The sequence below is a fragment of the Gracilinanus agilis genome, chromosome 6 (genome assembly GCF_016433145.1).
Source record: "Gracilinanus agilis isolate LMUSP501 chromosome 6, AgileGrace, whole genome shotgun sequence".
Classification (NCBI taxonomy): domain Eukaryota; kingdom Metazoa; phylum Chordata; class Mammalia; order Didelphimorphia; family Didelphidae; genus Gracilinanus; species Gracilinanus agilis.
In genome coordinates, this window is record NC_058135.1 from 147,035,242 (window position 1) to 147,060,630 (window position 25,389).

Genomic DNA, 25,389 nt, shown 5'->3' on the forward strand with positions numbered 1-25,389 from the left:
AATGTGATTCCAAAAACAGCATCCATTTGTCTATAAACTGTTATCTCCAATGCCTGTGACAGGAAACAGACAATCATCTTCAATATAAGATGCTCTCTTTACATGTAAGCAATGAATCAAGAGTCCTTTTCTCCAATTTTTATAGCTGTTGGAGTGGTTAATAATATTTGGAACAGCCTTTCCCATGAAGACTGAGTTGCTCCAGTGAGCTGGAAATTCTTTATATACACCTTGTCTCCTGGGTTCAGGTCATGAAGTGAAAAGTCTATTCCTCCTGCTTGTACTGCAGTTCCGGATTCATGGAGTTCACGCAGTTTGTGCTACAATTCCTGTATATAGGAAGCAATAGACGTATCTCCTCCTAATAATGATGTATATGCAGGAGAAAAAGGCTTAGCCTGTATAGGGAGATGTCCAAAAAACATCTCATATGATGAGATATGTAGATCTCCCCTTGGCCTACTTCTAAGATAAAATAGAGCTAGAGGGAGAATTTCAGGCCATTTCAAATGTGTCTCAGTGCATAATTTGCCAATCATAGTTTTAAGTTCTCTGTTCATCCATTCAACTTGGCCTGAGCTCTGGGGGTGATATGGTACATGGAACTTGGAAGTTATCCCCAAGCAGGAATGTATTTCAGATAAAACTGAACAAGTAAAGTGACTTCCCCTGTCCGAATCAATATGTGCAGGCAAACCAAAACGAGGAATGATTTCTTTTAAAAGCACCTTGGTGACAAAAGCCGCTGTGGCTCAGGCAGTAGGAAATGCTTCTAGCCACCCGGTCAGTTAATCCAGTATGACTAGAAAGAATTTATATTGTCCAGCCTTTGGCATTGTTATGAAATCAATTTGTAGGTGCTCAAAAGATGTGTAAGCCAGAGGATGCCCACCAAAAGCTTTGCCACGAAAGGCATATTGGTTACATGCTTGGCAGGTGGGGCAAGCTGTACACACTTTAGAAGCTATAGTGGTTATGCCAGGAGCTATCCATACCCCTTTAACAGAGTCCATGATGCCCTGGGTACCAAAATGACCATTTTTATGAACAGATTGGCAAATTTGGTGATAAAAGTTTCTAGGGAACAGGGGTTTTCCTTCAGAGGACACCCATACGCCATTCATTTGTTTAGCTTTAAAGTTCTGCTTACATTTTTTTCACTTCCTTCTCATTATAGGAAAGTGATAAATTTAAAGCATTAGTGGTTGTTAATGTTAAAATCAATTCAGGTCCTTCTATGGCGGCTAGCTTTGCAGCAGTATCTGCCCAGTTGTTTCCCCTAGAGACAGGATCAGTGCCACCTGTATGGGCAGAGCAATGAACTACAGCTAGGGCTTCTGGTAGCTGGAGAGCAGAAAGAACTTCATTAATAATTTTTGCATTAGCTATTGATTTACTAGCAGAGGTTAAAAATCCTCTCTGAAGCCATAACATACCCACTGAATGACAAATTCCAAATGCATATCTAGAATCTCTATAAATTGTTGCCTTTTTATTTTTGGCAGTTATACAGGAATGTTTTAGGGCTAGAGCCATCTGGAGCACAAACTATTGTGGCTTTAAGTTTACATAATAGATCCCTTCCCAGCAAATTTTGGATCATTGTTTTTGTCCTCTTTTCTTTTATCCCCAAATTTCTGTAATTTATACATTAGTTATGTTTACAAGAGCTTTCGGGAAGACCTGTCTCCCTCATGCTCTTCAGGGGGGAATGTGATATTGGAAATTTTGATTTCCCTGGTCTAAACTTCCTGTGGACATTTAAGACTCTTAAAAACTACATTTCCCATGATTCCTCTTGCATAATACAGGTGGGCAGGAAGTACATAAACAAAGATATATAGGCTCAGGACAGAATTGGTACTTCCTCCTTCCTGCTGAAGAAGCCAGGTGGGAAGGTATTGCAGGGCATTTGAACTACCTCTTATCAGGCACGTGGCTTTAATTATCAATATGGCTTTCAGTAAAACCCTAATATTTTTATATATATCCATTTTATTTCTTACAATAGCTAATCAATAAGTAGCAAAAGGGCAAGATGAAATCACAATGAAGCCAGAGGAAATTTTTAAAAACTAATCAAAAATTACCATACATTGTTACATTCTAACAAAATTGAATACAAAAGACTAGAGAAAAAATTTCAAAATTGCCCAAAATAACAAGATCAAATATAGATCATTGATAATTTAATTTCAAAAGATGAAATCAAGCTAATTATAAAATAACTACAAAAATGACATCAACAAAAACAACTTCTATTTTTACTCTACATGATGGCTGGCTGGAAGGGGTAAGGAGAAGAATATGGGGAGAAACTCTGGTGATGTCAAGATAAAACTAAAATTTATTTTTTAAATGACATGATCTCTTCCTACAGTTAGGGTACAACAGATGTATTATATAACATGATAACCATGGAAAATTCCTAATTGTTTTGCAGCACATAAGCTAATTACTAATCTTCCATCAGTGTCAGAATATTTCTTATAAGTGATTTAATTTTGTGGATGGTTATTAAAAAGATTTACAGAATATTATCAGAACTAAATTATATGTGGAGTAGTATTCCAGTGAGATATGAGTATTCAAAAGTGTTATAATTAGGGAAATATTAATTCTAAAGAACAGGTAAAGATTTTACTTGTAAATGAACTTATTTAAATATGTACATAACAGTTCCCTCTATGAGATTATTATTAAGTATTATAAATTAAATTTTAATACCTTATTACATTAAGTCAGCAAGAAAAAGGTGATATCTTCTTGGTATCTTTCCATGGTTTTGCCACTTCTGACTTTGTATTACATCTTGTATGTATTTTTTGAAGAACTCTTATACTATACGTGCCATGATTATCTATTTTATAGCTACTGAGCTGTAATTATACAAATTCAATACTACTCAATTTCTGTTATGTAGTTCTTACACTTAGCTTTTTCATCTGGTTTCTAGAATAGGTACACTTCACAATCTGGCTTTAACTTACCTTTTCTACCCTATCTTATGTTGTTAGTATTATTCAATCATTTCAGTTGTATCCAACTCTTTGTGACTCCATTTGGGATTTTCTTGACAGAGTCTGGAGTGACTTGCCATTTCCTTGTCCAGCTCATTTTACAGATGAGAAACTGAGGCAATCAGGGTTAAATGACATGCTCAAGATCACATAGCTAGTAAATATATGAGGCCAGATTTGAACTCGGGAAGACTCATCTTCCTGAATTCAGGCCATCACTCTATTCACTGAGCCACCTAGCTGCCCCACCCTATCTAATACTATTTTGCCTATTAGTTGTTTTTAACAAGCCCTGTGATTACATCCATAATAGGAGTCCTTACCTTAGGCACTAAGAGGTTAAGGAGTTACTAAGTGTCAAATAGTTAGTATGAGTTAGAGCCTAGACTCAAGCCCAGGTCTTTCTGACTCCAAGGACATTCTTTTTCCATCTATGGAGTCTTTTACTGTGTTTTCATGTTCTTTTTATTCCAGCCCAAACAGTGACTGAATCTTCCCCCTTTTCTTATCTGACTTTCTCCAGTATCATGCCTTTTATATTGCAAATGGACTCCTCAACATCTCTTCCTACTTAAGTCCATCACTTCTTTCATGTCAGTTTCTGATTCCCTTAAAAAAAAATCCTCTAATCTTCCCAACTTTTAAGTTTGAGGGACAGAGCCAAGATGGTGGCGTAGTAGCAAAGAAAGCCTGAACTGCTCCAAGAATCCTTCCAAACCAATCTTTAAAAAGTGCCTCAAAACAACAGGTGTCACAAAACTAACAACAAGACAGAGTGATGGGGTGGTCCTGCAGAAAAAATCTTAAAAGGTAGACAGAAACAGTTGATTTTCACAGGATAAGGGGAAACAGAAGTGAAACCACACTTGAAGGACTGCAGGCCAGCTACCCCCAACCTATCACACCAAGTTCCAAGCACCTGGATATAGTCCAACTTTGGGATCCTGGGACCCTGTTTAAGCCAACACCCCACACCCTCGAAATTCCAAGCCCTGACACAAGTCCACAGTGAGGCCCTGAAGTCTAAAGGCCATGGCCCTTTTAAGCTTGTGATTAAGCCCCTAGAACCAAGGGAAAATAGATTACAATTCTGAGTCCTGAAAGCCATCTGCAGAGGAGATAGAATCAGTAGCTTTCTGAACTCCTAGTCCACAGGCAAAAAAAAAAAAAGACTGAGAAAATGAACAAACTGCAAAAGAAACACCTGACTGTAGAAAATTTCTATGGTGACAAAAAGAAAAGCACTGGTTCAGTAGGAGACAGTGAGATCAAAGGAATCACATGCAAAACTTCAATGAAAAATGGAATTAGTCTCAAGTGCTGGAAGAACTCAAAAAGGAATTCAAAAATCAAATAAACAAATGTGAAAGAAAATGGGAAAAAAGAAAGGAAAGCAATGAAAAAAGAAAATAATAGCTTAAGAAGCAAAATTGGTCAACTGGAAAAAGAGGCACAAAAATTCGGTGAAGAAAAGAGTTTTTAATAAAACAGAATTGACCTACTGTAAAAGAGGTAAAAAAAATTCAACAAAGGAAAGTTTCATGAAAATAGAATTGACCAACTGGAAAAAAGAAGCAAAACATCCACTGAAGAAAAGAGTTGCATGAGAATTAGAATGGACCAAATGGAAAAGGAGGATCAAAAGTTCATGGAAGAAAATCAATTTTTTAAAAAAAATTAGAATTGTGCAAATAGAAGCTAATGACTTCATGGGACATCAAGAAACAAACAAAATAAAAGAGTGAAAAAATAGAATAAAATATGAAATATCTAATTGAAAAGCTAACTGATCTGGAAAATCAATCCAGGAAAAACAATCTAAGAATTTTTGGACTACCAAAAGTCACAACAGAAAAAATCCTAAACAAGATATTGCAAGAAATTATCAAAGAAAACTGCCCTGATATTCTCGAACAAGAAGAAAAACTAGAAATTGAAAGAATCCACAGATCTCCAAATGACAAGAGTTCCCAGGTCAAGGAGAAAATACAGCAAGCAGCCAGAAAGAAACAATTCAAATACCAATTATAAGTGAATTCTCTTTTCTTTAAAAAAACATTTTTTAAACTATTACTATCATTTCTCAATTACTCTTCCAATTCCAATAAATCCTACCTTTTACTAAATAAGAACCTTTATTTTTTTAACAAATACTGGCAAGCAAAATAAATCAACACATTGGCTATGTCTGACCACATTTGTATCATTCCTTGCCAAAGTTCTACTTCTTTGCTAAGAAGTAGGAGGTATGCAAGTAATTCCTGCATTAATCATTTAGGAAGACTTTCACAATTGAATTTTCTTAATATTTTTATGATCATCTTGTTAATTGTTCTCTTGAATTTGCCCTCTTGGCTCTGTATCAACTCCTACAAGTTTTTCCAAGTTACTTTGAATTCATATGCACCATAAGACTCCATTATATTCATGCCAACATTTGTTTAGACATTCTCTAATTGTTGGGCCCCAACTTTCCTTACAATTCTTATCCTTTACAACAACCAACATTATAAATATTTTCAAATATATGGGACCTCTGTCTTCAGCATCCTTGGAGTATATGTGTAGTAATGATATTGTTTGCCCAAAGGTATGTCAAATTTAGTGACTCTTTTAGTGTAATTTCAAGTTGTTTTCCAGAATAAGTGCATTTAAAAGATCCTCCAACATTTTCTGTCTTCAGTTACCTTTGCTATGCTAATTGAATATAGGTATTAAATGAATCCTTAGAATTGTTTTGGTATTAAAGGCTTTTTTTAGTGGTGATTCAGGGCATTCTTTCATTTGGCTGTTGGGGGCTTACATTTCTTCTTTTGTAAACTTCATATACTTTGACCACATATCTATTAGAGAATGGCTCTTATTTTAGTGTATATATATATTCCCATGGATATTAATCCTTTGTCTGTTACATTTGCTTCAAAGATCTTGCCTATTTAACTACTTCCCTAGATATTTCTCTAGCTATTTTAATGGTCATATCAATTCTAGGTCTACTTTATACCTTAATTTTTCATTATTTCTCTTGAGATTCTTAACCTTTTGTTCAAATGAAATTTTGGTATTTTGTTAAGTACTTAACTCTTTGGTAGTCTGATTGACATGGCACTTAGTCTATAAATATATTTTTGTAGTTTGTCATTTTTATTAAATTACTATCACTCAACCATAACATAAATGAAAAATATTTTCTAGTAACTGAAACCTATCATGATCTGTAAACCACATTTTATAGTTGTCCTAAATATGTCTTAGAAAGTTGACTTTCAAATATTTTAGTCATCTTATTATTTTGAATATAATTTTTCTATCTTCTGTTAAGTTTTGTTTGTAATATATGGGAAAGCTAATGATTTTTTAATTTTTTATTTTTATTTTGAATATTTTCCCATAGTTACATATTTCATGTTCTTTCCCTCACCCCCAAAAGCCACCCCCCCGTAGCCAATGCACAGTTCCATTGGGTTTTACATGTATCATTGATTAAGACCTAATTCCATATTATTGATTGTTTGACTAGAGTTATCGTTTATTGTTTGACTAGAGTTATCGTTTATTGTCTACATCCCCAATAATATCCCCATCAGCCCATGTGTTCAAGCAGTTGTTTTTCTTCTGTGTTTCTACTACCACAGTTCTTCCTCTGAATGTGGCTAATTTTCTTTCTCATAAGTTCCTCAGCCTTGCTCTGGATCCTTGCATTGCTGTTAGTAGAGAAGTCCGTTATGTTCAGTTGTACCACAGTGTATCAGTCTCTGTGTACAATGTTCTCCTGGATCTGCTCCTTTCACTCTGCAAAAATTCCTGGAGGTCATTCTAGTTGACATGGAATTCCTCCAGTTCATTATTCAAAAGCTAATGATTTTGAGGTGTAAGTGGGAAAAGGGGTTTTTTGATTGGATATATTAATATTTAAAGGTGTAGTTGCCAAGGAACTGAATAAATACCAATTCCTAAAATGATTTTAGTAATTTATTTACAAAATATAGGAGTGGAAGTAGAGAGATGAGAGGAGGTTAGAGTAAGAGATCTAACTTAATGAACAATTTTTGCATTCAAGTCTGGGCTTTACTCTGACAGGGCTCCAGAGACCCAGCCAGAAAGCCTAAAAGTCAGTTAACAAGGGGTTTAGCTACTAGGGCTTCTCCCAATCAAGAGAACCTCTCACAGGCTAGTTCTTCCAGGGAAGTTAAAGTAGTCAGTCAGCCTCTTTCACTCACCAAGATCTCAAGGTCCCAGCCAGAGCTCCTCCAAGTCCAAGCCACAAACAAGAAGCGTGAAGCTGCACTCACTGAACTCTCTTTTAAAGGGGCTTCTTTTGCAACTCTTCCTGTACCTTCCTCCTGGTTTATATGTCCAATCACAACAGATACTTTTCTTAGGACTGCCCAGAAGGCAGTCAGTAAATTCTGATTCATCACTCACTCTAGCATACAAGTGGGTCACAGACCTCCCAACTTGTGAGTTAATTGGAGTTATTTACACTTTGGGTGATTAGATTTGAGAATGGGCAAGGTAGTTTTAATCTCATTATCACAGAGGGTTTGTTTCATTTTTTACTACTTTTATCAGTCAATGAGAATATATTGTCCACTATGTGTGAGGCTCAGTATATTTAGCTCTGTGAATATAGAGATACTAATAAAATAGTTATTATACCACAAGGAGCTTATTTATTTACACATAAATATATGCAAAATAAATATGAAGTAATGGGGGTAGAATAGGAATAAGCACTAGCAGCTTGAGGAATCAGGAAAAAAATCTATGTAGAAGGATATGCTTATGCTGCACTTTCAAATTTTAACTATGGATTTCATTCAGAATACCGAGTTGATTAGGGACTATATTACAGGTATAAAAGATAGTCTGTGTAAAGGTACACAGTCAGGAACTGGAGTTTTATGTATAAGGAATAGTTAAAAGGATAGGTTCATATCAGTGGTTTTCCTGGTTACAAGTTGTTTTGAATAATTTTTAATTAAATCCTTATCATTCTGAAATCAAACTATTATATCATTTGCAGAAAGAATATTTTGCCTGTCTAGGCTTATGTCCTTGAATTTTTTGTTTTATCACCATAACTATCATTTCTTTAATATCAAATAATAGAAGCAATAATGTGATCTATTTTACCTCATGTTTTTCATCTTACTCTGTGCCTTCTTATGTACTTACCATATTATAAACACATTTTTGGTTGGACAACAGGTATATTTATTTGTCTTTCCCATCAACCAAATTGTGTTCAGTTAGCATGGGTATTAAGGGGACAGTATGTGTGTGACAGTATTATGACCCTAAAACCACACATTATTTAATTTTCATATGCCTTGTCCTAAGCCCAAGCACTTAAAATATTTTTTGAATTTGATTTAGGACCTAATTATTTTTTAATCTCTTAATGCACAGGTGGCAAATACAAGAAAACAGTATAATTTACAGATTTCTCAATTAACAGAAGAACTTTCAGCACTTCAAATGGTATGTTAAATGCTATTTTGCTATTACTTACAAAATTTATAAATTTGTTTTACTATATATAATAGATATATTATAAATATGTTTTACTATAAAGACTAAGGCTTCCTTAATAGGTTCTGTTGAAGAAAGTTTGAGAAACTACACTGATAAATGTATTTAAGAAGAAAAGAAAACAGTAACAATAGCATGGCTAGGACTAATAGAGGTTAACAACAATGTTTTTGAGACCAAAAAATAAAATATACTTTTCCTAGTTTGGAGAAAATGTTCCCAATTACAATAACCCAATTTATCTCTCCCTTCTTTGTATTCCTGGTTTATATTGTATAACACTTAATTGTATTATTGTTTTGTTGTAGTCAAAGTATTAAAGGATTTCATTTCAAAACTACTTATCTATCCCTAACCTCTTTGCCAACCTCCTGTTTCACATTCATCAGTTGCCTATTGGACATCTCAAATTGGATCTGCCAAAGGCGTCTTAAACTCAACATGTCTAAAATTGAACTTATTATCTTATCCTCCAAAGCCTCCCCACATTTATTAGTCCTCTAGTACTGTTGAGAATACCACCATCTTCCCACTGCCTCAGACTTACAGCCTAGGATCATCTTCTGCTCCTTATTCTCTCACTCCCACATATCCAGTCTATTGTTAAGGTCTGTAGATTTTACCTTTGTAACATCTCTCTCTCTCTCTCTCTCTCTCTCTCTCTCTCTCTCTCTCTCTCTCTCTCTCTCTCTCTCCTCTCACACACACACACTCATATCTCCTTTCACACACTACCCCAACCTTTCCAGTTTTCTTACAACTACCCCCAATATGGTCCCTCATCCAGTGATGCCAGATGGACTGATTGCCCTTTTCAGATAAGACCTACTATCTCCTGACTTTCACAAATTTTCACTATCTGTTCCTTATGCCTGAAATGTTCTCAATCCTAACTTCCTTGACTTTCCTTCAAGTCCCAGCTAAAATTTCCCCTTCCAGAGGAAGCCTTTCTTGATCTCCCTTCTTTATAGTGCCTTCCTTCTGGTGATTATTTTTAATTTATCCTATATATACTTGTGTGTATAGGGTTATTTCTTTGAATATTGACTCCCTAGTAGGCTATGTGCTCTATGAGAACTGAAACTCTTTGTTACTTTTTTTTGTATCCTCAGCACTTAATCTAGTGCCTGGAATGTAGAAGGTGCCTAATAAATGTTCTTTGACTGACTGACTGAATAAAACATTGAATAGTAGCAGGGCCTGGATTTGAACTGTATTCTGACTCCAGTTTTCAGTATTCATTGTACTATGCTATTTATCTATGTGTGTTTGTAGAAAAGATTAAGATTCCAGTGAGGGCATCTAGACAGAGTTTGGGGAGAGTCAGTGGTACAGCCTATAGAACAGAGAAATAAGTGTCCTGGGCCTCCTCCTTCAAAACAGAGGTTCTGGGAGGATGCAACCTATCAGAGAGAGGGGCTGCAGAGTCACAGGATACTTCCAGTTGTATAAAATGGCACAGCTTGAAAACAATAGGGATCACCTAGGTGAGCCAAGGCAAATTTATTCTTTCTCATGAGAAAGGGCACACACCCAAGTATGGCTAGTGCACCTGGGCAGCAGGAACACAATTGCTTATATAGCCCCTAATGTGATACCCCTCACCCCACCTCTCTCCCCTTCATCACAATCTTGGCATAAAGTTCTAACCAGTCACGATTAATCATACACATAGGTTGTATTCCTTATAGGGCAGGTGGGATGTCTATTCAGCAAACTCAGGCTGGCTTAGAGTGATGAGGCTTTGGAAAATTAGATGCCTCTAAAGAAAATAGAAACTTATGTGCTTATTTCTGCATTTTGAGAGAAGTACATCTTTCTGTGTGTTAGATCCCACACACAGTGTGTGAAGTTTTTTCCTAGCCTTATTTTACATTAGATTTTTCATACACTATCAATTCTAGCCACATTGAACTTCTAGTTTGTTCCTGATTTTTTTCTTATATTTTTCTTGTACCTCCTGAGCATTCATGCAGGCTGTTCTCCGTATTTGAATGTACTTCATTACTACATGTTGATTCTTTCTTCTAGGGCTGGTCCATGTACGAACTCCTCCAAAGAGTGTACCCTGATTAACCCCTCCACTCAGCAAATTCAAAGTGTTGAATGCAGCTGCTATGAGCTGATCTTTCTCTGATCTCTGATCCAGGAATTTCCTCCCTAGCCTCTGGCTATTGCTGCCCTTCCCAGTCTTCCCAGCCTCCTCTAGAGACTGCAGATTGTTATAATATAAAACAACTTAACAGCTTCTGGATGCTGGGACTCCCAGGAGACTCCTTAAATGTATTTAACTCTGTCTACCCTCTGGCCTCTCTTGGGTACCCCAGCATCCTGTTGCTGTGTGGTAATCCCAGATTGCAATCCTCTTCCCTTGACTTTTTATTATTACTACTTTAGTAGACCATTGAATTGAAGTTGACAAAAGTGATTTTTCCGATTTGGATAGTATGTGACCAGCAAGATGAAGAACTAGAATTTTCTCCAAACCTTCTGAACATATAAAACAAAGTGCCAATTGAAAGAGTACAAAGATTGCCTTGGTGGGGGGAAAGGTAAGGAGGGTCACTGTAGGGGGAATGTGCTATAAACACCATAACACATAGTTGTTAAATTTAACAGTTCCAGTGAGAGATGACAAATTCTGCAAGCAACCAGAATAAAGACCTCCAGATGTAAAAGAAAATAAACTTGAATTTTGCAAGATTATTTTTCACGCAAGGCAGCTAAGTAGCTCAATGGGTTGAGTGCAGGCTTAGAACTAGGGAGATCCATCTTCTGTAATTCGAATCGGACCCCAGACACTTATTAATAACTATGTGACCCTGGACAAGTCACAACTCTGTTTACCTCGGTATTCTCCTCTATAAAATGAGCTAAAGAAGGAAATAGCAAAGCACTGCAGTGTCTTTGCCAAAGAAAATCCCAAATGTAGTTACAAAGAGTCAGACACAACTAAAAATGACTCAGCTATAACAAATTCCATGCCCACCAGGTGCTGGTAATGGAATAATGTGTTAGCATTAATAAAAGAGAATCATTTGAAGCATTCCCACCAAAACATCAAATAAACATACAAAAACCAAGCAGATTGTTTGCTTTACAGATACCCCAAACAACAGAAACACAGGAAGGGTAAACAAATAAAGGAAGCAAAGAAGGTACAAGTTTCAAAAAAATAACCTAGGGAAAATGAAACAAAATTTAGAAAGGACACCTTTGAGGTTAAAAGAAACAACAGAGGGACCACTAAGAAATTTCTTTATAAAAGTATACTAGGAGACATGGATGTAAGTAGAAACTAAAGAGAAGACATGATTTTGGAGGAAAACATCTAAAATAACATGGACCAAAAACTTCCCAGTTCCCTTACACAAGGTGAATTAAGAAAGAATGACATGCTCCTATGGATAGTATTCTGCCTGAGGAAAGAGGAAATCAGACCTTTGGGGGCAACTAATATCTAAGAAGGGTGGGAAGGTATGGATCCAGAGAGGAAATTTCATGGCACAAGTAGAAAACAATAATGGGGTTGATAGAGGGTAGTAATGAACTGAATACTGGTCAATTTCTGCCATAAAGCAATATACCTGTCCTCCCAATTTCACTAAGGAATTCATAGCTCTAAGAGTAGAATACTACTGAAAAAGATGGGGACAGGGCATGGGCATGATCAACAAAGTAATAGTATAGAAACTAAAAATTTTTCCAATTATGTTTCTCTGATAATTTTTACTATATTAGATTCATCTCTGCATTTTGTATAATTCTAAGGAAATATAACATTATAAAATGTAGTTATAATAAAGATAAAGAACCAGAAGTCATTAACAACATATTATCTCTTTTATAGATACCTATCTTCAAATCAGCTTCCTCTAAAGATTTATTTTTAGTACTCCAAGCAGTCTAATAGAATGATGACTTTTGTAATTCTCTATTTTAGAATTAGTTAATATTGGATTTTATTGACTAATCTGATTCTTCCTAAGTACACAGAATCAAATCTTTTACACAGAAACGTTTTATGTAAAGAAAATATTTTCAATTATTAATATTTTAACTGGCTGGGTGAAGGGAAAGATTGGCAATATTTAAATGAAAAGTTCTTTGACTTACATGACTAGCTAGTGGCTTTCAGTACATCTACAATCTCACAAAGAGCTCCTTAAAGCTTTCTGGTTTTATCTTTTAAAATAAATCTAGAAAAACAAAGATATGGCAAGAAGAGATTAATAATAAAAGCTGCTCCCTGTCACCATCTTATCAGTCTCCTATCTGTTCAGTAGAGTTATTTCTGGGAGCACTAGTCCTCCCAAAACCTACTACACACATGGTCTTCACTGCCCTCTGCATCATCCACATTTTGATCCTCAAGAGAGTAGTATTCTACAGTTCATAATTTGTAGAATCATCCAAAAGAATATTGGTCATTAAAAGAATAAAAAATAATTTAGTTTTGTGTTGAGAGTAGTTAGTGATTATTGTAAACACTGTACACTTTATTCAGTTCTTTGGTAATCTAATTACCCATCTGTATAATCATGTAATCTGACTAAATAATTTCATAGACTGCCCATTCAAATGCCTATCATACTTTAGATAGTAGACACTTGTCATATTTTGGGGTTGCCACTGTACTTAGATAAATCTCTTTGAAGTAGCCAAAGATTTCACCAAAAATGGCCTATAGTGTTTAGGGGCTTGACCCTGTGAGCATAATCAACATTAGGAACAACTAGAGGGATCTGAAGGGATTCTTTTTTTTCATTTTGATCCTGTGCAGATTCTGCTTTAACAGTGCCTGGTACTTTGAGTGGGCATGTCTCTTTTTTCTATAAGTATTCATAAATTTTTTTTGTCTGTTTTATAGGAGTGTGGGGACAAACAGGGTCAAATAGAACGGGCCATTAGAGAAAAGCGGGCAGTGGAAGAAGAACTGGAAAAGGTAAAAACAAACAACACAATCCTGCAACTATTCATATTCCTTAGTGTATTCCAAAAGGTCTATTAGTTATAACCCTTGATGAATGCCTTTCTTCCATTCAAAAGCATTCCAAATCTGTATTCAAGCATTATTGTCCTCAATATATATTTTTCTTTCATATGACAAGACCTTTATTTTTTTAATTATACATTTTGTGAAATGAGCACATTTTATATCTGAATATAACCACATGATGTATATATTTGTGGGCATAATCAGAGCAGCAGAATAATATCCCATTATTATAGACTTCTTCCCCTTTAATATTGGACTCCTATAGATATCTTAAGGGAATATCAGGAAATGATAATTTTATTTTTACTCAAAAGTAATATCTTTTGTTATAAAAATGTTTATCACAAAGTTCTTAAATGAAGTCTTAAAATTCTGCCTTAGTTGAAAGCACATTTGTCTTCAGTATCCAAAGCTCATTCTTTTTTGATTCTTTTTCTAATGTCGTCTCTTTTTTACACACACTGTTGTTTTCTCTTCTTTCTTTCTTCCTTCCTTTCTTTCTTCCTTCCTTTCCTTCTTTATTTGTTTCTTTGTATCTTTGTTTTTTCTTTCTTTCTTTTCTTTCTTTCTTTCTTTCTTTCTTTCTTTCTTTCTTTCTTTCTTTCAGCCCTCACCTTCCATCATAGAATCAATACTGTGTATTGACTCTAAGGGAGAAGAGCAACTAGGAGAAGGCAGTGAGGATTAAGTGACTTGCCCAGGGGTACAAAGCAAGAAGTATTTGAAGCCAGATTTTAACCCATCCCATCTCTAGGTCTGACTCTCAATCCACTGAGCCACCTAACTGCCACTATTTTCTCACTTTCCCAAAAAAAATAATAATAATCAGAAACAAAACTATTGTTAGAAAAGACTCTGAAATCAATCATTTATATTCTGTTATGAATTTAAGTGTCATCTTTTATAGGGATGTTTACCTTTTTAAACAACCAGCCAATAAACAAGAATTTATTAAGTGCTAACTATGTGCTAGATATTATGCCAGAGTCTGTCATAGAGAGAAAAAAGGCATGAAAGTTATCTCCAATTTTAGAATGAAAGGTAATTTCAAGACTCAAGTGATAAATGGATCTCTGTTTCTGAAAGATAACTCATCAATGGCTATTATATTCCACCTATACATAAGAACAGTTTTGAGCTATAATAATAAAAAATAATTGTTTTTAACGTTAAATGATACTTTTCTATTTTCTTCAACCAAGGGAAAAAGAAGAACCTTCAAAAGGGCAAAGCACTTTAGTTTCTTCAATTATCAGCTCAGGAGACATCTTTAAGGCTATTAAGCACTTTTAACTAACTTTTATTAGTGGAGAAAGCATGGTATAGTAAAAATAGCCCTAAATTCACATCTTGGCTTTACTTCTAATTACCTATGTGACTCCTGGGTAAGAAAGACATTTAACATCTTGGGGACCTCATTTATCTTTAAGGTTTCTTCCAGATCTAAATCTGGAATGTATTCTCTCATTGGATCCTTTCAACAATACTTTTAGGGTAAATTCTATCATCATACTCCACAAGGGAGTATGAAAGAGAGACAGAGAGACACAGAGAGAGACAAGAGAGACACATTCACATAATGAATGTGATTCTAAAATCCACTCTCTAGCATCTACCATCATACCCATATTGTATTCAATTTGTTTAGACTTATAAGACTAACTAATGGGACAATTCTACTTGGCTTTCTGAGTATTCTTGGTTAACTAAAAAACCCCTGTTGTGTTTCCTATCACTTCCTTTTGTTCTGTCATGCCTCACAGTGAAGTAGGAAGAAGAAACTGTTGTATGGTGTTATCATCACCCTACAACATAATCATGTTCATGTCTGAAACTCTTTTGAAAGCATTTTTTCCTAAAATATTAATGTTATTGTAAGCTGTCTTTCCTGTGTTTGTTTGCTTTTATTCACTAGAAATCTAGTTTCCTGCTCCTAGTTTAGCTAAGTAGAATGAAAAATAAAATTTACATTTAGATGTTTCCATGGTAACCATCTCAGATCCATCTGCTCTCTAATTGCTTACTTTTTAAAAGATCCTACCCTCTTTCTATCTAAAGCTGCTATACTGTATTTTATGAGTGATCTAAGCAGTTTCAAGGAAAATTTTGACTATTTTTTATTCCAATATTCCACTATGTAAATATCTCATATATTGTAAAATAATGATGTTAGAATAATGTAAGTGTTCCCTGTTTGGGCAATTGGCCTGCCACTGGTGATAATTTCTTCTTTTTCAGTCTTCAGTATTCCATTTTGTCTTTGTAAAATAATCTAACCTGATCACTGTTCAGTTTCTTGGAATAATATTCCAGGGCAAAACCTGGCTCATCAATCTAGGAAGTCTTCAAGTGTAGGCCTGGTGATGAACTGTACTTGTCATTCAATTGACTGCCTGGGTTACCTATAAACAGGCTCAATTAGCAACATGTTGGCCACTTGGTGATCAATTTTTTGGCCCTATCAACTCATCAAAAACCATACACTAAATTTAATCTGTGTGAGTTCTCTAAAATACATATCAAAGAGAGTGAAGTCCTTCATCACGAAATCAACTTTGAGTAGGTTATTTCTTTGGTTTTCCCAGTAATGAAAGATGTGAAAAAACTAAAGGCCTTGAAACTCCCTAATGAAATCATGGTGTTTAAAAAAACATATTGTTATTATGAGGAGTTACTGATTGAATCTTCTGAAAGAAGATTGAGTCTTCTGAGATATACTACCATTCAGTGGTTTCCTTTCCACTGACACACAGACCACAGAGTTATTGCAAAGAATCTGCAAATGTACCTTCTATATCCTTAATATACAATGTCTCATATATGTGTGCATTACTATTTTTCAAATGTAGATACTCATAATTAATAAAATACAAGTTCATTTATAAGTATTGAATTCATACAAATGTTTTATAATGTATTTTTAATCAGCGCATACCAATGGTACAACTCCAATCATGATGGGATCACTCATTTGTTCTTGTATTGAAGGGCCCGCATTTTAAAAATTCAGAAACTACCACTGAAATTAATAAATCCCTTTATTGCCTTCAAGGTCCCTGAAACAATATAGTATAAAGACCACTGGATTTGAAGTTTATGGGAACTTGAGTTTTGAATGTTTTTTTGCAATTCTGGGCAAATCATTTCACCAATTTCCTCCTTTGTAAAATACATTGTACTAGATTATCCCTAAGGTTCCTTCAACTGAAAAATTCTTTTATCTTATGATCCAGATTTACCGAGAAGGCAGAGGAAATGAAGATGATTACAGGAAACTAGAAGAAATGCATCAAAGGTGCTTAATTGCAGAACGTACAAAGGATGATCTTCAGTTAAGACTTAAGACAGCACAAAACAGGATTAAACAACTTGAGATAAGGTAAGTAATTATCTATACAGATATCATATCAATCTGCATTTATAAAAGCTTGATTATCAGGTGCAGTGAGTTTTCTGTAATCTTTTGTTGTTTCTTTTTTAGATTTTTAATACTATAATTCTAAATACCTCCAAATTTGGATAGATTTATGCATAAGTATAATTTGGTAGGTTCTAAACCCTTTTTGTTATAGTAATACAAGTAACCAAATGGTTATGGACCAAACTAGTTGCTTTTTTTTCACAATTGTTACTAAAAACTAATTTGTCATAAAGAACATGACTAATATGCCAGTTACTCTGCTAGGTATTGGAAATAAAAATAGAATTAAAGAGATCCCATAATATAGAAGGGGACAATATGTATATACAGGATAGGGGATAGCATTTTGAGCTAAGGTTTGTTAAGATTAAAATTCACTGGAAATTTTATATTAATTTGCAATTAATTATTAGTAAGAAGTGTTGTGAGGAAGATTAGTTAGTAATTAATTAAGTATTAAGGTTGACCTAGCAGGAAGAGCTGGATCATTCCAAGATGGAATGAAGGAGCAGGAAGTGGGCTTGTGCTCTGAGAGAGACTCCATTAGTGGTTGGCACAAACTTTTGTTAGCCCTGGGAGATCTCAGACCTACATCCTGATTCCCTGGGATCCAGAGTGGTGGTGGCATCTAGCAAGTGGACAAGACCTACAGAGCAGCACCAGGTGGAGGAGGGGTTTGGGATCTGGTGGACAGCATCTCAGACACACTCTCTCTGCTTGAATACCTTGGACCCCCTTGGCTTTTGGCATCCTAAGATCATCTGTGGATTACCATGAGAAACCCTCAAAGCCACCCTCAGGCCCTTTAGCTGTGCTGGTCAAATCTGGCTAGAACCAGATTTGAAGCAGCCCCCCAGAGACTCCAGAACAGCTCCTTTATGCCCAGCCTGGCCTTGGTCAATTAGTATTAGAGAAGTTAAGTCCTCCCCCTTGCCCAGTGGTTTTGCCGTTTAGGTTTTAGTGTAGCATCCCCTATCCCATCCTTTTACTTTCTCATAATTAAAACTGTTAAAACCTTTTACCTTGCCTGCTGGTTTCAAAGACTCTGGCCTAGTGGTGACAGTTGGCCAACAGCCATTTTTGTCAGTTAGCAGCAGCTTAGCTGTGTACTCTGGTCTCCCTATCCTGATCCTGTCTCTCCTTCAACCCAGTGTGTGTACCCACAACCATTTAGATTATATTTGAACATCCCTGGTGCCTCCATCTCTTTTTCACAGAAAGGGAGAGGGAGAGGGAGATGGAGACGGTAAGGGGGAGAGAGAGAGAGAGAGAGAGAGAGAGAGAGAGAGAGAGAGAGAGAGAGAGAGAGAGAGAGAGAATCATCTGTGGCTGAGCCAGCAAGAGTCTCCAACCCAAGCATACCAAGAGCCTAATGCCAAAAAAGAGACCCTCGTTTCTTCCATCCCATTTCTTATAAAGCCATAGACATCACTCTTCTGAGTTTCTCTGGTTGGAAAGATTCTATCTCAGTCTGGGCCAGAGTCCAATCTTCCCAACGCCAGTAATCATGCTGGAGGAGGACCAGCCTCTTTCAGGACGCCAGGGAATCATAAGGCCTCTGACATCCCCCCCCCCCCATAGTAACCTTGTGTGCCTAGTCAAGGGGTAGGGCTGTTACCTACCAAAATGGATTTTTTCATGGAGTAAGGAGTAAAATTTATATTATATTCATATAGATTTGAATGAAACTTGGGCAAAAAAAGATAGTTTCAGTCATGTTACAAAAAAAACTTTAAATAACAAATAGAGGAATTTTATTTAATTCTAGAGGTAATAGGGAGCTATGGAAGTTTATTCAGTGATGTATTCAGATATCTGCTTTAGGAAAATCTCTTTATCATCCAAGTGGAGGATGGATGGTGAAGAGGAGAGATTTGGGGAAGGGAAACCAATTGGGAGATTATTACAGTAATCCAGGCAAAAGGTAATGAGAAATTAGAGTGGTAGCTGTGTAGCAGAAAGGAGATGAATATGAGAGAGATTGCGGAAATAGAAATGACAAGATTTGACAGCTCAGTGGGTATATAGTGTGAAGGAGAAGGGAAGAGGAAGACTCTAGTTCACAAACCAATGTGACTGGAAGAGCAGTGGTAACCTTAATAGACAGAGATTATTTCCAAGCTTTGAATGAAATTTAGGATCCTATGAGGTGGAGGTTACATTTTCATTTTGTCTTTGCATCCTTATTGCCTCATAGAGTGCCTTGTGATAGGCACTTAGTAAATGATTATTGATTGTTGATCTGAAAAAAAGGAAGTTCTGAGTGGTTCACCTGAGAGGTTCAGGAGGAAGCCATTTAATTCTAATCAGTTAAAAACCTCAATGGATATAATGCTGGTCCTGGAGTTAGGGAAGACCTGAGTTCAAAACTGGCAGACACTTACTAGCTGTGTGACCCTGAGCAAGTCACTTAACCTCTGTTTACCTGATCCTCTGGAGAAGAAGATTACCTACTACTCCAGTATCTTTGCCAAGAAAACCCCATATGAGGTCATAAAGAGTAGCATATACCTGATCAAAAGAACAAGAACTTTACAACTTTGTGTCCAATTGTTTCTGAGATAAGATCTGAGTTCTAAGTAATTGATTTGTATATGAAATATGAAACCCATTTATGTACAACAGGCTTCTATAATCCTAAAAAACCTGACATCCTTATTAAAGTGGCACGTATGACAATTTAGATTAGAGATGAAGAAGCCTTAAAATAGAATTGCCAGGCATTTCAGTTGTGTACATGTTCTAAACTTATTTAAAGGGGTTTTGTTACTAAGTTAGAATCAATATAACATAAAAGTTTTTCATTTCACATCTTTGAACTAAATTATTAACGCATTCTTCATCTTCATAATGAAAATTACTTATAAACCAGTGAAGAAATAATTACCTCATTGTTTGCACTTTATACCAGTAAGTATGTATCTGAAAAGGTGTCTTGGCATCATACAAGGATGTCAGCTTTAGGGTCAGAAAGATCTCTGGGTTCATGTCCTGCCTCTGATCCATTCTCATTTTTTGAGTTCTTAGAGGCCTGAGTAGCTCCAAAAAGACCCTAAAGGGCAAAGCAGGTATCTACCTGTACTGACATATAGTTTTCTCACAGACTCTGGGATCTACATAGCAGTGATATCCCAGATCTCATTGTGTATACAAAAGTGTTTTTGTCAGTCCTGGGGGCATAGAATAAGATAATTTTGCTGAAAAATTTAGATAAATGTTTCCATTGATGTGCAAATCATAGTCCTTTGGGAGATGAGTGCACTTTTATTATATTCAAACCAAGAATTCATGTTCTTTTTTCAATTTATACATTTTAAAAATAACATATAGAAATCATTATTTTCCTGTAAGAAAAAAGATTCATTTTTTTTTAAACCCTTACCTTCCATCTTGGAGTCAATACTGTGTATTGGCTCCAAGGCAGAAGAGTGGTAAGGGTAGGCAATGGGGGTCAAGTGACTTGCCCAGGGTCACACAGCTGAGAAGTGTCTGAGGCCAGATTTGAACCTAGGACCTCCTGTCTCTAGGCCTGGCTCTCAATCCACTGAGCTACCCAGCTGCCCCCCAAAGATTCATTTTTAAATAATTTAAAATAAGAATCTATTCATAGTTTATGTAAAGAGCTAATTTAAAAATACAGATTGAGGGGGAAGCTGGGTGGCTCAGTGGATTAAGAGTCAGGCTCAGAGACGGGACGTCCTGGGTTCAAATGTGACCTGATACTTCCTAGCTGTGTGACTCTGGGCAAGTCACTTAACCCCCATTGCCTAGCCCAGGGGTTGGCAACGTATGGCTCTCAAGCCATATCTGGCCTCTTTCTGCAGGAGCCATAAAGTCCATTTTTTTTCAGGTGCTGTTACAGGAGCCGCACTGTGAGCACTGTATGGCTCTCACGAAATTACATTTTTAAAATGTGGCGTTTATGGCTCTCACGGCCAAAAAGGTTGCCGACCCCTGTCCTAGCCCTTACCACTTTTCGGAGCCAATACCCAGTATTGATTCCAAGATGAAAGGTAAGGGTTTAAAAAATAAAATAAAATAAAAATAAAATGCAGATTGATACTTGTTACATATAGTGCAGTTATCTTTAACTTTGCTAAAGTTATAGGTTCTGTCAGGATGTATTTAAACTATTAAAATCCATAAATACCAAACAAGAAAGCCCTTGTAAAAGATACAAGACAGACACATAGATTAAAAGGCTTTTTTTTTCTCCTTCTCAAAAAATGGGAAACATGGTTTTAGACATGTGGAAGAGTAGTAATACTGCTTATTCACCAGTAGCTTTTCTAAACAAACAAATTAGTTTAAGATCATTTTAAACATGGTACATATACCTTGGCAGGAACAATGCATGTAACAGTATGACAGGGTAAGAGAGAGGAAAATCAGCTCTCCCACTTCCCAAGGTTGCACTGTTGTTCTTTTAGATTTGCACTTGAAGTCCTCCATCCTTCTGCCATGGGTTCATTTAAAATCTTCTCCAAGAAGTGTCTTTAGAATCAGCAGGTCTTTCTATTTATTCCTTGGAAGATTCTCAATGCAACCTGGCAGAAACCCATGAGGAATCTCTAAGAACAGATCTGGGAATACAAGAGGCAAACACACTCTAAAACCATTTTGCCAGATGCTACTCTCTCTTACTCCTCATTATTATCTTAACACTTCATTTATGTGGAACTGATTGTATATTTTCTTTTTTTTTTTCCTATTAAATTTCTTACCTTCTGTCTAAGTTTCAATCCTAAAACAAAAGGACAAGGACTAGGCAACTGGGATTAAGGGACTTCCCCAGGGCCACATGCTAGGAAGTATATGAGCCATATTTGAACCCAGGCCCTCTTGATTCCAGGCCTGGTACACTATCCACTGTGCTACCTAGCTGCTCTAGATGGTGGTGTATTTTCAAACACTCAGTCTCCATATGAATTTTTTTGTTGCAAGTGACTTTGAACCCGTAGTACTCTGAGGTCATCTTAATCTCAGCTGTCATCTGCACACCACATGCCCATTCTCCCATTTCTATCCACAGTTACTCTTATTGCCAAAGGAGCAGAATCATAGGCTCCATTTAAAGTCTGTTTGCATTTAACAGCATTAATTGTGGTTCATAATGTAAGTAGGGCTGATAAACAATTCTGGAATGTTATAGTGATTATATTACATGGGAATTAGAATATGATAATAAAAAGGGAAAATTTTATGTTGTTCTTAGTGTATTTAGAGGAGAACTCCTGCATGTTACTCTGATATTTTAATGATTCTTCTACCCATTAAAACATTTTCCAGAATCCAAGAAATCTGAGCACATTTATAGTCACACTACTATAATTTCAGAAAAACTCAGGCAAACCTCATAGGGACAATGCAAAATTGTCCTCACTATAATATTCCTCAATATAATATATTAATGTGGTCCTGTAACTGAATTCAGTGATGAAGTAAAGGACTTTTGAATATTGCTCCATTGGACCTTCCTCAATTACTATGACCTAGAATTTATAACTTCATTAAGTCTTCCTTGCCCAGTGAGTTTCTTTTGTAGTATATCTCTTAAATTTAACTTACAGAATCAAAATATTGCAAACTGATTTTTAAAGATGAGTAGGTAGTTTAATTTAGCTGCTTTGCTTTTCTGCTGTTTTACATAGAACACACCTACTATAGCAAACAATTTTAAAATAAAGTATAATTGTGAATTATAATTAAATGACTCAAGAAAATAAAACAATGTAAAATATGGAATTACTTCTTGAATTTTATAGCACATCATTAAGTGGGATGTTTTGTTTTCTATCAGTTCTGAAGAAGAGATGTCACGTAGCCAGGAAAGGATTCAGAAGCTTCAGAGTGTTTTAGAGTCTGAAAGAGAAAACTGTGGCTCTGTCAGCGAACAAAGGCTAAAACTTCAGCAAGAAAATGAACAGTTGCAAAAAGACACTGAGGATTTGAGAAAAGTTGCTTTGGAGGCTCAACAAAAAGCCAAATTAAAGGTATCGTCAAGACCTAGTTGGATCTATGTATGCCTGTGAAAATTCTAGTACAGAGAATATTTAGAAAGGTAGTAAACAATTTTACAGGCTCTCCTATTCTTTTTACCCATCAGAGAACATTAATCATAATTCAGAAAGTTAACAGGTCAAGCAGACTTGAATATGATTTCTTTCATTTTCCACAAAAAATTACCTCCTAAGCATGAAGCAACTTGGCGTTTTTGAAAAAGCAATTGAAGCAGTGCTATAAAGGGAGTATATTACATAAATCTAAGGCTGTTCTCAATTCTTCTTCAGTAGCATTCTTTGGGAGATATAACCATTCTTAAAGAGACTTTATAGTAAATGCTGTAGTTGATGGCCCTGAGAATCAATTGGGATCCACCAAGTCTCTCCAGCTTGGTTGTCAATGTTTCTTCTGCATAATACCTAAAAACAGTAAATTCACTGACTTTTTTCCCAATTAACAAGCATCTTCCTTCTCTCCTTTTCTATATCCTACCTCCCTGAAAAACGAAAACAAAAACCCCAGCCACTTAGCACCCATGATCAAACAAAACAAATGACTACATTGTCCATTTCTAAAGATGTATATCTCACTTTGCGTACCTAGTCTATCTAGGTCAAGAGGTAGGCAGCATTCTAAATTATTGGTCCTCTGGAATCGTGATTGGTCATTGAGTTGGTCAGAATTCTTAAGTCCTTTATAATTGCTTATTTTTGTAGTGTTGTTATAGCACCAGTTTTTCTTCTGGTTCTGTTCACTTGAATATGCATCAATTCAAAATATGGTTCCTTCCATCTTTGATAAAGATTTCTTGCATCCCCTGATTCTGTGAGTTAAGTTTCCCTTATTTCCACTCCCTTTTTGATCTCCCTTTCATTTCCTCTTTTAAGATCATTAAAGCATAATAAAACTTGCTCCCAGGCCTTCTATCTTATTCAACTCCTTCTGCAACCTTAATTGGCATTAGTGTTTCTCAGAGGAATTTTATATCATTCCTCCACCCTTCTCCATTAGAATGCAAACCCTTCAGATTTATAAAATCTTTCTGATTTCTCAATTGTCTGTACCTTTTTGTTTTTCCCCTCTTCGATGTTTGTACTTCAAAATTTCATCACGTCCCTTCATCAGAAATGCTTAAAACAGGGCAGCTGGGTAGCTCAGTGGATTGAGAGCTAGGCCTAGAGATGGAAGGTCCTAGGTTCAAATCTGGCCTCAGACACTTCCCAGCTGTGTGACCCTGGGCAAGTCACTTAACCCCCATTGCCTAGCCCTTACCACTCTTCTGCCTTGGAGCCAATACACAGTATTGACTCCAAGATGGAAGGTAAGGGATTTAAAAAAACAAACAAACAAAAAAATCTCTTCACTTGCAATACTTAAAAGTCCTCTATTTCTATAAAGATCCATTTCCCCCATCGGACCTTACTCATTCATTCTTGGTTCATATTTTCTGTCCTCAAGAATATTGTGTTCTGTTTTACTTTTCCATAGACGTAGTTGATAAATCTTATGTATTCCTGTTTCCTCTTGGAATTTGAATACCTTTTTTTCAGCCAACTGCAATACTGTCTATTTGACATAGAAGCCTTGTATTTTGTTCATGACATTTCTGACTGTTTATATACTGAGGCTTCTCTTAGAAAGTGACTAATGGAACCCCCTGTATTTTCACTCCAGTTCTGAGATATTTCAGCAGTTTTATTTCATGACCTGAAATATTGTGTCCAGGCTCTTCTTTTGGTCATAACTCTCAAGTAGTCCAATGATTCTTAAACTATCTCTCCTTGATATGGCTTTCAATATGATCAATTTTTGATGTGAGACACCCCACAACTTCCTTTCTAATTGCCCAACCTCATTTTAGTATCTCTTGTTGTCTCATGAATTCACTATCCTCTGTCTGCGCCCTTTTAATACCTTTTTCACTAAGCTGTCATTTCTCCTTCCCAGACTGCTCCATGGCTTTCATCTCTCCTCCAACTCTCTCCTCTATTACTCTAACTACATTTAAAATATTCTTAAATGGTTGTATAATTTCTCATAGAAATTGTCACTGATTTTTGGACAAGTTGTGTTTTTATTTGAACTCTTGCCTGAAGTGTTTTAGAACCATTCTCTACCTCTGAGTCTGTGTCCTGGACACATCTGACCCCTCAATATGTTTATCATTTTTCCATCTATCTGCTCTGGATTTCTTAGCCCTACTGGCCTTACCCCTAAGCTCTGGGTGTTGGATCCACATTCCTTGTCCTTCTGAGATACCCCATGAATAGACCTAGGCATCCAAGCTACTGGCACAACTCAGAGCTCTGGGCACCGAATTTTGAGATTCTAGCCCATTCCTGCTTCATAGCACCTTCCCTGGACACCTGCCTATAGATTGGATCATTGGCTAGAGAGATAACCCACCTTAG

The 25,389-nt window shown here is 36.0% G+C and overlaps 1 protein-coding gene across 2 annotated transcripts in view; it reads left to right on the top strand.

Moving 5' to 3' along the window:
* The window catches only part of SCLT1 (sodium channel and clathrin linker 1), a 213,158-nt gene that overhangs the window by 113,414 nt on the left and 74,355 nt on the right, over window positions 1–25,389 (top strand). For both annotated transcript variants that reach the window (XM_044681171.1, XM_044681172.1), the window contains exons 14-17: window positions 8,433–8,504; window positions 13,426–13,500; window positions 16,788–16,933; window positions 22,776–22,968. In XM_044681171.1, the coding sequence (XP_044537106.1) occupies window positions 8,433–8,504; window positions 13,426–13,500; window positions 16,788–16,933; window positions 22,776–22,968 (486 nt within the window). The remainder of the gene's footprint in view (window positions 1–8,432; window positions 8,505–13,425; window positions 13,501–16,787; window positions 16,934–22,775; window positions 22,969–25,389) is intronic.